The 17945-nt window shown below is 30.2% G+C and overlaps 4 protein-coding genes across 6 annotated transcripts; 2 read left to right on the top strand and 2 right to left on the bottom strand.

Moving 5' to 3' along the window:
- Positions 1–3541: 3541 nt before the first annotated feature.
- Positions 3542–6675, top strand: LOC124421875 (cephalotocin receptor 1-like). Its single transcript, XM_046957564.1, has 6 exons — positions 3542–4490; positions 4583–4790; positions 4905–4999; positions 5222–5520; positions 5640–5771; positions 5842–6675. Exons 1-6 carry the CDS (start codon positions 4216–4218, stop codon positions 5940–5942), a joined length of 1110 nt encoding a protein of 369 aa, XP_046813520.1. The 5' UTR covers positions 3542–4215; the 3' UTR covers positions 5943–6675.
- Positions 6676–6808: 133 nt separating this feature from the next.
- Positions 6809–10196, top strand: LOC124421877. Its single transcript, XM_046957566.1, has 4 exons — positions 6809–7164; positions 7395–7611; positions 7973–8176; positions 9678–10196. Exons 1-4 carry the CDS (start codon positions 7117–7119, stop codon positions 10082–10084), a joined length of 876 nt encoding a protein of 291 aa, XP_046813522.1. The 5' UTR covers positions 6809–7116; the 3' UTR covers positions 10085–10196.
- LOC124421874 (RAB6A-GEF complex partner protein 2) lies at positions 10132–15011 on the bottom strand. Of its 3 annotated transcripts, XM_046957562.1 has the most exons (8): positions 14966–15011; positions 12935–13041; positions 11987–12206; positions 11777–11898; positions 11584–11703; positions 11293–11442; positions 11065–11177; positions 10132–10930 (listed from the first exon to the last, which is right to left on the bottom strand). In XM_046957562.1, exons 3-8 carry the CDS (start codon positions 12106–12108, stop codon positions 10400–10402), a joined length of 1158 nt encoding a protein of 385 aa, XP_046813518.1. In that variant the 5' UTR covers positions 12109–12206; positions 12935–13041; positions 14966–15011; the 3' UTR covers positions 10132–10399. The 3 variants fall into 3 exon arrangements, with proteins under 3 accessions (XP_046813518.1, XP_046813517.1, XP_046813519.1); XM_046957561.1 differs by lacking the exons at positions 12935–13041; positions 14966–15011 and adding an exon at positions 12364–12807; XM_046957563.1 differs by lacking the exons at positions 12935–13041; positions 14966–15011 and adding an exon at positions 12364–12799 and having other exon boundaries at positions 11584–11691.
- On the bottom strand, positions 14054–16486 carry LOC124421876 (DNA repair protein XRCC4-like). Its single transcript, XM_046957565.1, has 2 exons — positions 15110–16486; positions 14054–15053 (listed from the first exon to the last, which is right to left on the bottom strand). Exons 1-2 carry the CDS (start codon positions 15239–15241, stop codon positions 14196–14198), a joined length of 990 nt encoding a protein of 329 aa, XP_046813521.1. The 5' UTR covers positions 15242–16486; the 3' UTR covers positions 14054–14195.
- Positions 16487–17945: the final 1459 nt, after the last annotated feature.

Here is a 17945-nt window from a genome sequence, read left to right as displayed (position 1 = left end):
CTTTTCATCTTCACCCTCCCCCCGTGTTTGCGATTAATTATGTCTTATTAAATGCTTAAGCCGTTACTCGCGAATCGCTCGAGATACCTCATTAAATATAAAAATATTCATTGAGTGACATTATTATTGGAAAAGATCGTAGAATGAGAAAAACAGAATTAAATACCATCTTCTTATGTATCTTAATGCAAACGTAAAGAATTTCGCACCGACTTTTTTTCCGATGTATCGTCTAGACTCGTTCTTACATTTCTTTACTTAACTTTATCGTCAGTGTTACAAGGGAAAAAGAAGAGAAACGTTGTGATTTGGCTTATCCCAGCCCTACTGAGTCCGTACTTAATCCTCGTAAGATATACGTGTGGCACATAGTAATTTACTTTATGAAGCTTTTCCTCCAACGCGGGGTCATCACTTTCTCCCTTTATATCGACCTTTGTGCTTAACCCCTCTCTTCTTCTTCTTCTTCTTCTTTCTCTTTTTTAGTCTCTCTTTCTCTCTCTTACTCTCATCGCTAGCTCTCATAAGCCGTAATAACCAGACCAACGCCGAAGAACGATGTCGACAATGATAAACGTCTTTACTTGCTACGCCTGCGAAAAGCAGAAGACACCGAGTTACCGCTCGAGGACAGAGAAAACGCAAAGATATTGCACGACCTGCGGCACGAAGGGCTAAAAGAGGAAGAACTAATGTGACGGTGATATAAAGTGACTTATGGGGCCAAACGGGAACTTTCGATTGCCTCGGGAAAATTGCGGCTTGCCGCCAAACACGTTCACTGTGTACTATTCCCTTTATATCTATCTAACTATACATACATACATACATACATATATATATATATATATATATATATATAGACACACACACACATAGAGAGAAGTATCTGTATGTATATATACATATGTATATAGGTATGTATCTATATCGAATACTTTTAGAGTTCTTCCTTCTTATGCTACGCGAATAAGATCGATAATAACGCTACTTCCAGTTGACGGACCGCCGAATGGTCATCGAAAGAGTTGGCAAGAAACCCATCTCCCTTTTATTCTACATTGTTACATTCGTATTCATATAAATGCATCGCTATTCGGTGACCTGCCAAATCCACAAATTTCGATCACTAGCAAATCTGGCTATTTTATTCGCATACTTTACAAGCACGTATGCATCTAGTATAATATAAATAATGCTCCTTTTTTATTCTCTCTCTATCTCTTTCTCTCTTTCTCTCTTTCTCTCTCTCTCTCTTTCTCTCTCCTCCTCTCTCCGAGTTTTTCTCTCAAATCGAAATCTTCTATTATATATTTGTAGAAGATGAGAGCTCGACAGTACATACATACATCCGATAGATACATATTGAAATAATATAAAAGAAATAATAATATATCGAATATATAAAATTCAATTTCTTTCCCTTTCTCTTTCTCATAACTCAATGCAAATTTTCAATCCATAATTCTATTTCTACAATAGAACTTAGTGATTGTTTCACTTAAAAATCGTTCACTCCTACAGCAATGAAAAAATTAAAAATCATTCATTAATACATATTACTGAGTGTATAAAATTAATGATATTAAAAAATTCTTTCTAATATGAGAGCCTACTTATATAATATGAAAATACTAATTTTAAATTTTAAAAGTTACTTAATTTTTTACCTTTTTAGACAATTTAAACATATAAAAGCAGCATCAATAACCCTACGATATTTATGTGTCTTTAAATCTGTAACATTTGATGTATCGAACCGACTGTTCATCAGCGTGATCATTGAAATAGAGATACGAACAAAAACAAACATTTTGCGTCAACATTCAATTTCAATTCGAAATTATTTTTCTTGCCAATTCGCTTCTCCTTTTATATTTCTCAAATATCTCATAATAGAAAAAAGAATTAAATTAATCTGCGAATAATTTATTAATATATTTCATTTAAACGATAATAGAATTATTTAATTCTATTATCTTTGAATTTATTACTAATTCTTATTACTAATACTATTATCTTATTACTAATAATAAGAATCGAAGCTAAAAAGGAAACTAATCTAATGACTTACTTTTAATGTTATAAAAAATTTTTTTTATAAGCTACTATAAAAACTCGCGATGAGAATAAACAGTAACTCAAGGGCATTTTACTGAAACAAACTTTTCTATATGAACAATAATCTCATGCGGGCAATATTGTAGAATAAATATTTTAATATTAATAAATATTGTCAGAATATTGCTGTCCTTTCTTATGGAAATATTATAAGGATCTCATATTATGTACTTATATATCTCATATACGATATCATGTACTGTACATATGTATTCTTATATGTGTCTATACTAAAATAAAATTTTTTTTTTCGAATTACAAATATATATAATAAACATTGAAAATCTTAGAATATTTGTTACATCGATATTTCATATTCTAGATATTTCCATTAGCGATTCATAAAACGTAAGAGGAAGGTAAAAAATTACGCAAAAACGTAAGTAAATTGAGATACCTCGTAACTTTTCCGCTCGTACGTTTACTTGACCCAATGAAGAACCACACGCCTATTTAATTGTTTCTACTTAGCAATTCTAAACGAGCCGATGAGTATCAACAAGTTTATATTCCTTGACCGAATAAAATTATATCGATATAATATTTCTTTGACATTTATAGAATAACTTTATAACAGTTTATTATCCACAGTTAATTATTTCTTATTTTATGATCGTCAATAATGTTTTGGAAAGATAATCTCTATGATTTGTTTCCATTTTTATAATACGTAAAAACAAAAAACAAAAAAAGGATAATCGTGGAATATCTTGTAAAAGAAGAGAAAAGAAGTTTAAAATGACGGATCGTGATTATTTTAAGAGATCTTTGGGAAAATAGAGTCAACCCTAATTACATGATCCTTCCAATTTCAAATCTTTGTTAAAAGAATAAACGTGTTTCTCGAAACCGAACAAATTCCGTAATGAATCCAAGTCGGCAAATAAGTGAACGATCAAGGTCGTTCAGACGATCAATTAGTTAACAAGAAAAAAAAAAAGAAAATGACTGGTTAGCTGACCTCATGGATTGAAAATATCAAGATATAGGATAAACGGTAATATGATAGCGAAAACTTCACGAATATTTTTTTTTAGCGAGTTAACATATATACATATGTACGATAGTCGGATGATTTGCATTCGCATTATTTGAATTTCTCAGTATGACTTAAATATAACATTTCCTTTAGAATAAATATATAGTTAAAAAAAAATGTATTACGAGAATATATAAATATATATCTATATATTTATAAATAACTCTATCATTTCCGAATAGCTTGAAATCCTTCGCGAAGAATGTTCGTGTACTATGTTTGAGTATCGAGATAGAAGCAAGTTAAATGCTGATAAAAAAAAAAAAAGAAAAAAAAAACAATCCTCGCAAACATGTAAAATGTGTTTTCATGACACAATAGACCGGTAGTGATCGTGTAATGTAAATCGTAGCTAACACTTTTTATTTCACAAGAAGTATTGTCGATCACTTCGATAACGATCCCCTGTCATTGATCCTTGACATCTTACTATTGAAAAACGTAGTGCGACGAACACATAATATTAATAAATCATTTGATAATACTTCACTCAAGAAAATAATAAGAGATCATAATTCATTTATCGACGAGAAGGCACCGGTGCGCGTTGAAGAGAATAATTAATAAAAAAGAGAAAAGGAAAAGAGAAGAAACAAGATGACTTCGCATTCAAGAAATTGACGTTTCTACGACTATACATTGGAGCTGTGATTCCATCAAAAGTTCTTGGAACTTTCTTCAGGATAACTCATAGAATTGTTTTTATCTTCTTTCATGAGACAATTTCTTTGTTGAGTGGACACTTGATCAACGAAACATCGACTCATTCGTAAAAATATTTTTGTATTCGATGTAAACGGATTGCTTCGCTTCCAGTTAAGAAAGATATATTTCGAAGGAACTTCAATATGTGATATTATAACGATAAGAAGGTTATTTCGACAAGAGCGGAAGTCGATATGAATATTCAATTGGTAAAATATTCAGTCGTACATAAATTCGTGCAACAATACGTATAGTGCACAATCGTCTTCGAAAACTTATTCAGATTAGTAGAGTGATCCATCAAGTGGTGACGATTAAACATTTTTTTTGTCCTAAAAGAATAAATAATAATGAATGAGAAAGAAAACTTGTCGTTTATAACTGACTATCAAGAAGATGACAGAGACGAGTATCTCGCTAAATGGGAAATCATACTTTTAACGACTATATTTATTATCACTGTATTCGGAAATAGTTTGGTGTTGTTTTCTATCTATTTAAGGAGATATCGTGCCCGTAAAAAACTCACCAGAATGTACTTCTTCATTATGAATCTTAGCATCGCAGATTTGTTAACAGGTCTACTCGATGTCCTACCTCAACTCGCTTGGGATATTACTTTTAGGTAAGAATCTTTGATCTCCGAATCCATTCGATTTTATACTAAATCATTAAGACAATACTAATGATAATCGTGGAGAATTTAAAATGAAATAGATTTCAGGGCGGGCCAGTGCTCTGTAAGCTGGTGAAATTCTTTCAACCGTTCGGTCCTTATTTAAGTTCTTACATTTTAACGGCAACGGCGATCGACAGATATCATGCAATTTGTCATCCTCTCAGTTATTGCAGCGTTACGTCTAGAAAATCGAGAATAATGGTTTATTGGGCTTGGTCTATCGCATTTATCCTATGTATACCCCAGGTATAGAAATTACGACTCACAAATTTTTCTATTATTTATTATTATTTATTTCCTTAAAAGATATAGAAAGAATTTATCGAATATCGTTCCTATTGCCGTTTTATTAAATTCCAGTTATTCGTGTTTTCGTATCAAGAAATAACGCCAGGAATTTGGGACTGCTGGGCAACTTTTGACATAAAGTTCGGCGAAAGAGCGTACGTCACATGGTAAGCGATATTCCGTTTGCTCTTATCTATCTTTCTCTTTCATCCTTCCTTCCTGCCTTCCCTCCTTCCTTCGTTCCTTCCTTCCTTCCTTCCTTCCTTCCTTCCTTCCTTCCTTCCTTTCCTCTTCTATTATCATTTCCTCGAATCAAGATTTACTTTGCTTCTCATTATTACAAGAACGTAAACGCAGAGGAAACTTTTGTGAGTTCATTCTTAACGTAGGTACAGTCTAATGGTCTTCCTCTTACCATTCATCGTTCTGGTATATACCTACGTTGGAATCTGTATTGGTGTGTGGCAAAGTAATAAAATGTCCGGTGCTGTAGACGATAGAACGTACATTAGAAGTGTCAGCGGGTTTGCTCGTAATCGAAGTTCATTCATTTCTAAGGCAATGATCAATACCGTAAAGCAGACTATATCTGTAATCACTCTCTATGTTATAACGAGCATTCCGTTCATTGGATGTGAACTCTGGGCAACCTGGGATCCTGAAGCTTCCAAATCATCTTTCGTTACTGGTAAGTAAAAGTTCGTTAATAGGGATCTCAAAGAAAACTATTCTATAATAAAAATTTGATCACCATTTATCGAAAATCTTTTCGATGATTGATCCTTTATCTTTCTTTATTTTTCTCAGGTCCCACGTTCACCATTCTGGCCCTTTTAAATAGTTTAACCAGCTGCGTTAATCCATGGATATATTTATCGTTTAATCAAGAACTACGTTTAATGTTAATGAATTATTTCTGCAACCGGCACGAATATTACGGTATAAAAATTATTCACGTTTGTATAACCGAACGATAATGCATTGGGAACATAACATTCTATATTTACAGGTCACGGAATAATACGTTGCAGTAACTCAAACGACACATCGACGAGGACATCGTTGATGTCCAGAATATCGCGATATGCTGGTTCAGTAATATTTCGCTAACGAAGAGTTTTAGTAATATTATCACTTGACGATATGTACAAGTCAAAGAGAAAAGGAAAAAAAAAAAAGAAAAGAAAAAATCGAAATATATTTTCTCGTCTCTTTTCGACAACACGTGGAGTTATCAAAAGACGATATTAATTAGCTTTTAATTTTAATCTATAATGTTAAAGAAATATTTTTATTATGTAAAGGCAGTCTCACAAATTGTTCCATTAAATACACGTTTTTTATTTTTTTATATATTAAAAGATGCCATTAAGAATTTGCATTGTGCTTTAAAATTCAGTAGAAATTTTTAGTCGATATATAATATTGTATCGATATATAATATATAAGTGCGCATAGAAATTTATGAATATACACGGTTTACATGCTCGTTTCACGTAGTAAAATGAGGCGAAAAAGATTCGATTCGAAGCGTGCTCACGTTGAAGCATTTTTAAGGACGTTTCCAAGTCGTAATTTCCATCATATCCTCCTCTCGACGAACGACATTCTTAGCGATCTGTTATACTTGCACGGTTCTGCCTCATTAGTATTTCTATCGAACGAGCGTCTATTATGTTTCGACGTTTGTATTCCCCATGTTTATACCGATCAACTCAGGGATTCTCACGGCGATGCTAATGTCACACAGCAGGAGCGTATACTGACGTAGATTAACTATTTTTCCTAACGTCTCTATCGTTAAATATGATAGAAGGAAAAGAAATGTCCCTTGAAAAATGTACTGAGCGTAGTCTTAATTAACCTAATTGCAATCGCCTCCATCCTTTTTATCATGAATATGTTATTAGAAATCCGATACGGGTTCTTTGAAAATAATCTAAAAAAAAAATTGGAAGAAAAAAATATTGATACTTTACTGGGAAAGTAAACGATGCACTCGGCACGTCGCAAGAACTCAAATATGAATGAATGAGAACCCCTTACCGGAACACCTGAATACTTAATAAACGGATAAAATTAACATTAATAACAACTGTCTGTGCCCGATCCACATTTTATCCGAGGACAAACGAGAAAGACGTTCGACCAAGATATATTCCATACGGGGGCGTCATTTGAGGAGGACTACTCTCTAGTTTTTCATTCTTCGCTCGGAAGAGGAGTGAAAATTCAAAAGACTTTCTCCGAACGAAACGGTGGTCCACGTCCGATACAAACTGGCATGGAACAGAATCCGGAAAGATATCCGAACGAATTATCGAGAAACAAGGTACTATCATTTACGGCTCCTCCTCTCGCAATCGTAGCTATGCTTTTATATCGGTCGAGAGGCAATATAAAGGGAACAAAGAGAAAGAAAAAGATAAATATATAGGTAGATAGAATATATATATATATATATATATTTATATATATATATATATATATATATAGAGAGAGAGAGAGAGAGAGAAAAGAAAAAAGAAAAAGAAAGAGGCAAAAGGGGTATTTCTTTTTCAGTCGGAAAATGAGAGCAACGACGAGGAATACGCGCGTTCTCCCATTTTACTCGATCTCGATGAGAATTCAAAGCAACAAGAGCTACGAGAACTGGAACATGAACGAGATCGTGAACGACAACGGCAGGATATCGTCAACCACCAAGAAACGATTTTACCGAACGTTCTATCGACGGCCGATCAACACCTACAGGATCAATTATCGCAAAGTGCATCAGGTACCTTTCAAGTGATTCATCGTATTGCTCGTTGCGGTATATTCGACGGATCTTGGTAATCAACGAAATGGAAGAAAACGGTTGGTTTAGCGAACGAACGATCGATGCTCCTCTTTTATTCGCTTCTTCGCAATTAACTTAAAAGAATCAAATGTGCCTTATTTCGTAAAGAGATTATCGCACTCTTCGAGATTATCGTTTAGAAAAATGGCCTGTAGAGAGAACGATCCAAGAAAAAGAAATTCAACTTGGACGGTTTCAACGCGAGGAAGCGAATTAAGATCCTTCGAATGTCCTCATCGAATTCCGTCCTCGATTAAAGCTATCGGTAAATTGCATCATTAGTAAATTTTTCCTCCAGACGATCCGACTGTGATTCGACGTCAATCCCTGAGAAGAAGATGGCAAGATCCTAATAATCTCGAGGAACGCCAACAATCTTCGGACAATGTTTTAATAATAAGAGTACCGGAACCAGAAATAATAGGTGGCCATCCACAATTGGAGATACTTCATGAAACAAGTATAAGATCGGTACAGCGTGAACCCTCGCAAACTGAGAAAGGTGATAAATATATCGAAATTAATCCTGTAAGCGTCCTGAAAACAATATTTCATTGATATTATTTTCAAATACGTTTATTAAAGATTTTGCGATAGATTTAACAAAGGGGACTGCTTAAACGTGGCGAATCGAGTTTGTCGTATACTTTCGAAGAAAAAGTATTTTCGGCAGGCAATCTAGTTTCTAGTTCTCGTTGCAATAACATTACACGTAGATTCTTATCCCGCGTACGTTGAATCTGTCTTACAAACGTAGAAACGATCTTTTCCCGCGATTTCTGATCCACTATAGGATTTTCTTCCTTCCGATAAACGAGATAAGATAGTGATTTTGGTACATTGCTTTCCTCTTCTTCGTCCACCTCATATTTCTTTTTACTCTTACCCATTATTTGATAAAACAAATGTAAAATCAATTGCGTGATCCAGCTGTTCCTCCATCGACTCGAGGGCCGTTTATTTTCGCGTAGAATACGCCGACCGTTCATTTTTTCTTGCCTAACTCTGTCACTTTCGATCAACTCTTCTTCTTCCTTATTTTTTATGTTATCAGCGACTACCATCTCAGACCGCTCTATCTTCCCTATAATCGATTTTGATGATCCTCGTTGAAGATCTCCATTGGTTTCCACGAAAACTTCACGAAAGAATCCCTTGGAAAATTCTTCGTTCGACATATTTGAATCATCGTCGTGATTGACAAAAGCCATTTCGATAGATTCTTCCGTCAAATTTATTTTTTTCCCATGATTCTTTGTCTTCGCATCAAAATTTACTGATAAGTCCTTACTATCCTGAGGATACTTCGTTTCAAGGTTCGATATGGGTTGCAGGAGAAACATCACTGTCATTTTTTCACGAGTATGAGGCAATGGATTTTTGAAATACTGTGCATCATTTAATTTCATCCCTAACGAGGATAACGAATGTAAATATGAAAAAGTACGAAGCGAATGGCTGACAATATTAACTAACCTTTTCGACTCGACTTCATTTTTAATTAAATTTTTTTCAAACTTATCCTGAATAAAATCACAAAATTTAATTTTTACAATTCGATTCCATTCAACATCGTTTTTAATTCATACTTTCATACCATTTGTAAAAGTAAAGGAACATCCTGGAAAATTATGAATTAATTCTATACGTTATTTTTAAGGAATTGTCAATATTGAACTTGGATTCATTTATTTTTTACTAAATTCACCCATCTTTTTACCAATTTCATCCATCTTGGATATTAATGAGAAAACAAAAAAAATATATATGTATATATATATGTATATATATATATATATATTTTATTTTTGTAACGATAATTAAATCCACGAGATATCGAGTATGCAATCGAATTGACTGCAATAAATAAACTCGAAAAAGTTAGCCATATGCAAAATACAATTTAACTGAACTAAATTAAACAAAAAAAATCGAATGAAACTGGGTTTACTCAATCGATCATTGCGTACGCAGATTCTATTTTCGATTTGTTTTTATTTCAGACTACAAAAAGTCAGCATGCGATCGCGAACGAACGAGAATGAGAGACATGAATCGTGCTTTCGAACTTCTCAGATCAAAGCTTCCAATATGCAAACCACCAGGTAAAAAACTGTCTAAGATTGAATCACTAAGGCATGCTATAATATATATCAGACAATTGCAAAGTATATTGGAATCTCAATACAATTACGTTCCAAATGTATCAGAAAGAACAACGTATTACGGGAATCATACGATACCCTTCGAAATACGTCATCCTAATCGATGGAAACCTTATAGCTGTTATCGTTACAACCATCAGACTCCTTACGTCACTCCGTCTCCACCCAGTTTGACATCATCCTTGCATCCGCGATTATCCTGTGATCCTGAAGAAAGACCGTTCCCATACGACACACAGCATTGAGAGATTAAAAAAGGAAAAAAAAAAAAGAAAAAGAAAAAACCATGTACTTTAGTATACATATTAAATTATATTTAAGTTGCAATAAAGCAATAAAGTTTTCATATTTCCTTTATTACCGTAGTACTTTTATTATAATTATTATTATTGTGTGTGTGTGTGTGTGTATGCATATATGTATACACACACACACACATATATATACCTATAGACCTATGTGTAAAATAAATTATAATATTAACATTCTCTTATCGTAAAAAATCTTGCATTTCTTTCAAAGAGATAGCAATAACGTAATCATCGTCCAAGTTGTGACGGCTAAATGACAATATTATATCTTGTTTGTTGAGCCGTATTTGGCGGAACCGTTGTAGGGTGTATATGAAGAGGTAAATCCCATATCATTGTTTCAACATCCAAAGTCGAAGGACCATGCCAATTGACCGTGTGTTCATAAGGCATTTCAACTAATTTCGAAGTAGTTACAAATTCAAAATGTAATCTCCACCTTAATGTTACCAGTTCTGTCGTAAAATCTGGCGTTACGTGTAAAGGTATAGGTAATACCAAATGAGAGTATTTCAAACCTAAACACATTTCATGATGTTTGTTGTAACTAACTAAAGTTGGTGTTGTCGACTTTCCCCGTCTGTATTGCTCTGCGACATGTTCCTCCGATTGTAAAGCAACGGACACTTGCGCACATGATACAGTAGCATTTGAAAAATCAAATGTACCAACTATGTCCTCGCCTAATTTATAAGAATTTTTAAAAAGACAAAATCTAACTACACGTCCACGTCCATTGGTTATATTATAAAAATTTGGACTTCTCCTTGCAGTTAAATTCTAGAAAGATTTCCTCTTATGTAAATATATATATATACATATATATATATATATATATATATATATATATATATATATATGTGTTATAATGTAATTTTTATTATTTTCCTACAAACATTTAAAAAAAAACTAACCTGAAGAGTTTGAAGTGCTATGTCTAGTGGGGTTTCTCTATGCTGTGTTTCCATAAAAGGATTATTGGGACTTAAATCAACGCTATCGTTGCAAGTCGTTATTTCCGGTAACTCTAGAAATAAAATAATTCTATGAAATATTAATAATATATATATATTTTTTTTTATTTTACAGATATTTAATAAAAAAAAAAGGTAGGATATATGACACAATATAAATATAATTACCACTCAAAGATAATACTCTAAATGGTACACGTAGAAGTTTAATAACTGTGTTTACTCTTTGAGTTCCAATTGTAATTTTATAAGAATATTTTACTGCCTGGCCTCTATACGAAGGAGGAGCATCGCTTGGAATTGTTTCTCTATAAATGTCTACGAATAAAATAATATTATCCATTAATATATATTAAACAATTCCTTTATTATCCTGTCTATCTTATTTTTATATTATTTATCTAATATTGTATAATAAAGTTAATTATACATATTTCTCAAGTTATAATAACAACTTACATGTCTTACTTTCACCAGGCGACAATCTTAAATCACAAAACAAAATTTTTGGCTTTGTATTTAATATAGCATGACCATTGTCTTGTTGCCATGGTACAAAAGTTGTATCTATAAAATTCCCTGTGTATTAATCATCTTAATTTTATTTAAGAAATATTTAGTAAATAATTTGATAATAATTTTGTTTTCTTACTTGCATTTATTGCCGCCAATCTAGCAGTCGTATTTAATCTATCTGAAAGTACCACTTTACTGTTCATAGAACATTGACAATGAATTTGAGCACTGGCCCAAGCAAGACTTTCAAAAATATCACTGAAATAAAATAGAATGACATTATTCTCTTAAATAAGGCTATGACATTAATCTCTTAAATAAAACTATATGACATAAGTAATAATACCTGTGGCTCTGAGATATTTGATGAATTGGATTTGGAGGATTACTAAATGTAACAAAACATTCAATGACTTCTCCAGAAAAATATACAGATCCTCTGACAAGTTTTGCAGTAATTTCAATCATGTTTTTATAATGTTTAAATTTATATAACCTTACTCATAGAAATCTTTTCTTGTAATGTCAAAAGAGAGGTTATATTCTATCCACCTAGAAAACTGAAACTGTAATATAAAAAAAAAATTTAAGATATTATATAAAACAACTATAAGAGAGAAAAGAGAATATTATAAAATATATAAAATAAAATTTTTTTATATCAAAGTCAACAGGCAGTTATTAATCAAAAAATGTAAAATATATAATCGGACATGTACATACATCATCTGTTGTTATTAATAAAATACGACAATTTTATACACAACAATGCATTTTGCAAATTCGACATTGCTAATTCAATTTAAATGATCTACAAGAGAAGGAATATGATTAATTTTGATTTAACATTTGTTCCTTTCAATATGTATGATAGATCTCCGAGTGAATACACAGAGTCGACATATACAACTACATTACACATACATTATAAGAGATCATAAAGGCAAAAAAACGAAAATAAATAGAATAGAATCTTAAATGAAATATGTGAATATCAATATGAAATACACATACTTACTATATCAACAGTAAAAATGAATAGGCATATATTCTATTAGAAATATTTTTTCTAAGACTCAATATACGTACTAATATATATAATAAAAACATATTATAAAGCATTTGTTTGTAAAATTATCAAGATGTTATCTCAGATTTTAAAATCAAAACCTATACAACATTGTGATACTGATATTTCAATAAATAAGTTAGTATCAAATTGTACACATAATATTATTTCTAATAAAACAAAAAGAATTAATTAGTATTTATAAAAATAACAGAAAATATAGACCTTGGCTTCCAATCCCATTATCATTGTTCAGTTTAACTGGAAATATTGTTGATAACTTTCCTTTACCTCCTTGCTGGTATTGGAATACTGATGATGTTATTAATTGGCTGCAAAATACAATTTGTTTACCTCAATATACGGTAGGAAAGATAATACATAAAAATGATTTTATAAAATTGAACATTTATCTTTTAAATTCTTTATTGTTTATTTAATATAGGAATGTTTTGTTAAAAATTTTATTAATGGAAAACGATTATTGCTAATTGATGCCTCCAGATGCGTAAAAATTGGAATTCAAAAATTTGAACATATAAAAGTTGATACATTTTATAATAGCTTTTCATTTTATTTATAAATATTGTTTATATATATATACATATGCTTCTTAAAATTATACATATCACTTTTATAGCTTATTATGGATGGAATTCGTAAATTATATAATGTTGAACAAGAAAGATTTAATAGAAGTATTAGCCTTCCTCCGCGTTATCCATGGACACATTTTTTATTATACAAAATACCCACTGGGCCAATTCGTGAAAAAACTAAATGTACTGAATTATTTCAAAAAATGGGAATACTTCATTTTGAAAATTGTTGTCCTATAGATCATTGGAAAATGATATCAACTAAATGGCTAGATTTTCCTATTTATCTCTTTGGTCTCACTAATCATAAAAATGTATATATCAGAAAAGAGCATATAAGACAACCAAGAGGCCATTCATATTATAAGAATGTGCAACATTATCCGAGCTATTTTATACAACCAAATATAAATTAAAACAAAATACATATATATTTAATATTAATCATATAATGTAAACATATCTTTTTTAAAGTTATTTTATAAAATATACAATGTATTGTGATTCACAACATGTGATTCAATTTTTACTTATTTCTTTCTTGATTTCTTTTTAATGCATTAGTTGCATATAAGCATATACATACATATATTATATACAAAAAGTTATATAAATCTCTGTTATATATTTTGCATGATTTATGATTAAAAAAATATACAATTTATATTTTTGTCAAGTAAAATATTTAAAAATTACAAGTTTCAAATTTATATACTATGTACTAAACTTTTATTAACTATCTTATGATATATTATATACTAAATTTATTATTGATTTCATCAATATTATTTCATAAATAAAAGATATTAAATAAATTGCACATTCTTTGTACATAAATTATGAATAGTATATGTACTATATAATATGTATAATACTAAAAATTTTTATTAAGAAAATAATTCTTCTTCTAATTCTTCTGTAAAATCTAAATTATGTTTGTCAGTACATGTCTCTGACAATCGTAATTCAAATTCATCTTCGCTATCGTTACTTGACTTTGATGATGTTGTAGATACAGATTTCATTTTCTCATTTCGAATGCTATCAAAATAATTTTGTTTTTCAGTTGTTCTACTAGTCGTTGCTTCCATTTCATTTACAATACTTCTACTATTAAGTTTACTTCCTTTGTGAGGAACATAAAAAGATTTTTTACTTTTTTTATCTGAACCCTTATTTTTATTCATGCATCTATAAGAAATTGGTTTTTCTACGTGTAATTCAATATTTTTTGTACTTTCATCGTCCGTATCTGAATCTTCACTCTGATCTGTAGATACATCAAATATTGACTTTTGTCCATATTTTGTATTTTTCAAACTATCTTCTAATTCCCTAATTTTTTTCTTTTTTGCATTTAAAATTAAGATAAATTTTTTATATAATTCCTTTTCCATATTAGTTTTCATTTCGATCATTTCCTCTATATTAACGCTTAATTCTTTATTGTTATCTGTCAATAAATCATTTTCTTTTCTTAATTCTGAAATTACTTTTTGTAAATGTTGTTGTTGTTTCAATATATCATATAAAATTTCAGATATAAGAGCAATATTGGAAATGGGAAATATAGTAATTTTTCCTAAAATCCATCGTTTATTTCTTCTCCATTCAAATTTATTATCTTGAAAGAAATATTGTATATCTGTATTCTTACCAGAAAAAATATCTTTGGTTTCTTTCAAATATTCATTAAATGACTTTGAATGTTCTTGCGAATAATAATTTATATCATTTTCAGGCATCTGAAATTATTACATATTATTAAAATATAAAAATAATTATGAAAGATAAAATTTACCTCTCCCGTTAATGGAACTGCAGACGATTTAAATAACATGATCTTAAAACATGTACTTTTCCATTCGGTATATAAGATATACTGTATCTGATCAATTTCATTTAATATTTGAACAATAGTTACATCTGACATTCCAAATGATATGTATAGTAAGTATTAATAAACTTTATATATATATATATAATATTTCCACAAATAGTCATTTCTAGGTTAGATCACTAAATTTATTTAAATGTCATTTCTCATTTAAAAATCTTTTTTTTTTGCAATAGATAAAGTATTAAAAACTGTATTATAAATTATTCTCGATGATGAATTAATTCTCGTTAGATACAATCTTTTGAATACGATTTTTTAATGAATCGATTCTTTAAACGAAGTTGTAAATCGGTTCATTAAAAATAAAAATAAAATCACTATCATTGATAATTTTGGAGCAATTTCTAAGAATATATCAGAATGAGAATTGGTTTTATCAGTAAAAATGTCTTCTCTTGATCACAGTGACATCTAACTATTAAGGTGAGGACTATTGGTTCATTAACTATTCATTGCTGCAATTATACATTTTTATCCTTGATAATAATCTTTTAATTCTTAATAAAATTGTTGAAAAACTTTATCACTCCGATTAATTTTTAACATTAAATATTTTTTTTTTAAATGATACAACACATATATTAAAAATTACAGATCACTGAAATATCACTCCAGCAATTCGTCAAAATCGATCAGTTATCAGAAATGCATTTACAATATTAATTCGAATTATTTGATACTAGATGGTATTTCAAGTATCGATAATCTCGATCGAAAGCAGACAGCGAACTTTTCAAAATTATATCATAGAGATGTATAAATTCGATTTAATTAAATTAAGAAATTATTCTTATATACCGTATACTATTGAATTACAGTATAAATAAGAAAAAATTATAATTAGCTCGTTCAAGTTGTTATATAAATAAATAAAATTAAATTCGAAAATTTGTTTCCACGCAAGATTGAAAAAAACGTAGAATGTAGAAACCCAATCGTTATTCGAAATTTCTTTCCACGGAATTTCAGATCAATGTCACTTCCAAGCATGAAGGTTTTCTTTTTGTCTCGACTTTTTAATTGAAAAAGTGACATAGAAACGGTTTTATATATCATTGAAAGGTAAATTCTCTAAGAGTTCTGGAATATGATGATGCAATGTTTGCGCGTTTAGTTCCGCATCCAAATCGATGGTACGTAGCGTTAAACGCTTAATTATTAAACTCGTAAGCGTTATAATTTCTTATCTCTTTTAACATAGAATACAATCGAAATAAAAATGCGATGCCGCAAATCTAGAAGAATTACGCTTGAATATATAGATATTTCTTATCGAAAAAAAAAGAAAAAAAAAAGTAACAATATTAGTAATAATAATAATAATAAAAACAAAAAAAATAGATAATAAGCGTTGTTAACTTTCTATCTAACGATTAATCGAATCAAGAAGATTTAATATCGTCGTGTAAAAAAATTTTTAATCTAAACATTTGTCAATAGAAACTTTCTTTATTCTAATTCGTTTTAGGTTTCATAAGATACACAGGAAAAGAGTTGACTAACGTGTTTTCATTAATATGTTTTCTTTTGTGCAATCGTTGTCTTATCGAACAAACCACAAAGACGGATATTGAAATCTGATAACCTTTCACCACGTTTTATCTTAACGAGGTTGTATCAATGGTAGTCATTTAGTTCTCTGCCATCGCGCTAAAGAATGCAATGACTGTGATTCCACGAAACTTGAGGGGAAAAAACAAAAGGAAAAGAAAAACATCAGGAAAAGAAAAACATCAGAAAAAGAAAAAGATAAATAGGCTAATGTTTCTGCAAAGACTGCATTACCTTTCCCTTTCAAATTTCTCTGTAATGGAAACGATACTACAGATCGGTCACTTGCAGTTCAAACTTTCAAAGTTATTTCTTAGCCGACCTCGAGTTTTTCCATAAAGTCTTTTTTTTATTTTCAAAAGAAACAAACGTACTTCCAGGGACGTACTGTCAAGAACATATTACGTATGCATATATTATATATAAAAAGAAAACTTTTTGTCCCCCACTTCGAGAACCATCGTGTCGTTGACGGGAGTCTTACTACCCTCATTGCGATAATATATGGAAGGCACACGTATGTGACTCATTCCGTATATCACCTTCGCTGCTTCAATCTTGTTCGATTCGTCTTTCTGTCATTTCTATGCTTATCCGTGTTCGATTATATTACAAATCTTCAAATCTTATAATTCTATTGTGTCTAAAGCAAGAAAAACAAATATACGATTATAAATAAGAATACCAAGATAATTTGCGAAAATTGTTAATTTTCTATTAAAAACAAAAAAAAAAGAAAAAGAAAAAAGAAAAAAAAAGGAAAAAAAAACAAGAAAAGAAAATAAATAAATAAATAAATAAAAGCGGAAAATAAGTAGAACATTTTATTGACTTCGATATATATTGGAAATATGAATTCTCCTCGAAAAAATGGAAGTACTGAAAAAATGGACGTGGAAAATGGAAAATGTAATCTTGTCAACGGTATGAAAAGAAGTGTAAGTTACTGTTCGTTATATAATATATAAAAAAATAACTTATATGTTATATATAATATATAACATATAAAGTTCGTTGTATAATATATTTTTATTTATCCAATTTTAATATGTCTCCACCACGATATCGTTTTACTCTCGCCGTAAAATTTCGCGTTTCTTCAGTAAGAAGATATGTCTTTTATCTTTTTTTTTCTTTTTTTTTTTTTTTTTAGATAGATCTATATTTCCTTTCTCTTTATTTAAAA

The sequence above is a fragment of the Vespa crabro genome, chromosome 2, assembly GCF_910589235.1.
Source record: "Vespa crabro chromosome 2, iyVesCrab1.2, whole genome shotgun sequence".
Taxonomy (NCBI): domain Eukaryota; kingdom Metazoa; phylum Arthropoda; class Insecta; order Hymenoptera; family Vespidae; genus Vespa; species Vespa crabro.
Note: the sequence above shows the minus strand (reverse complement) of the source record. Positions and strands in the feature narration are given on the sequence as shown.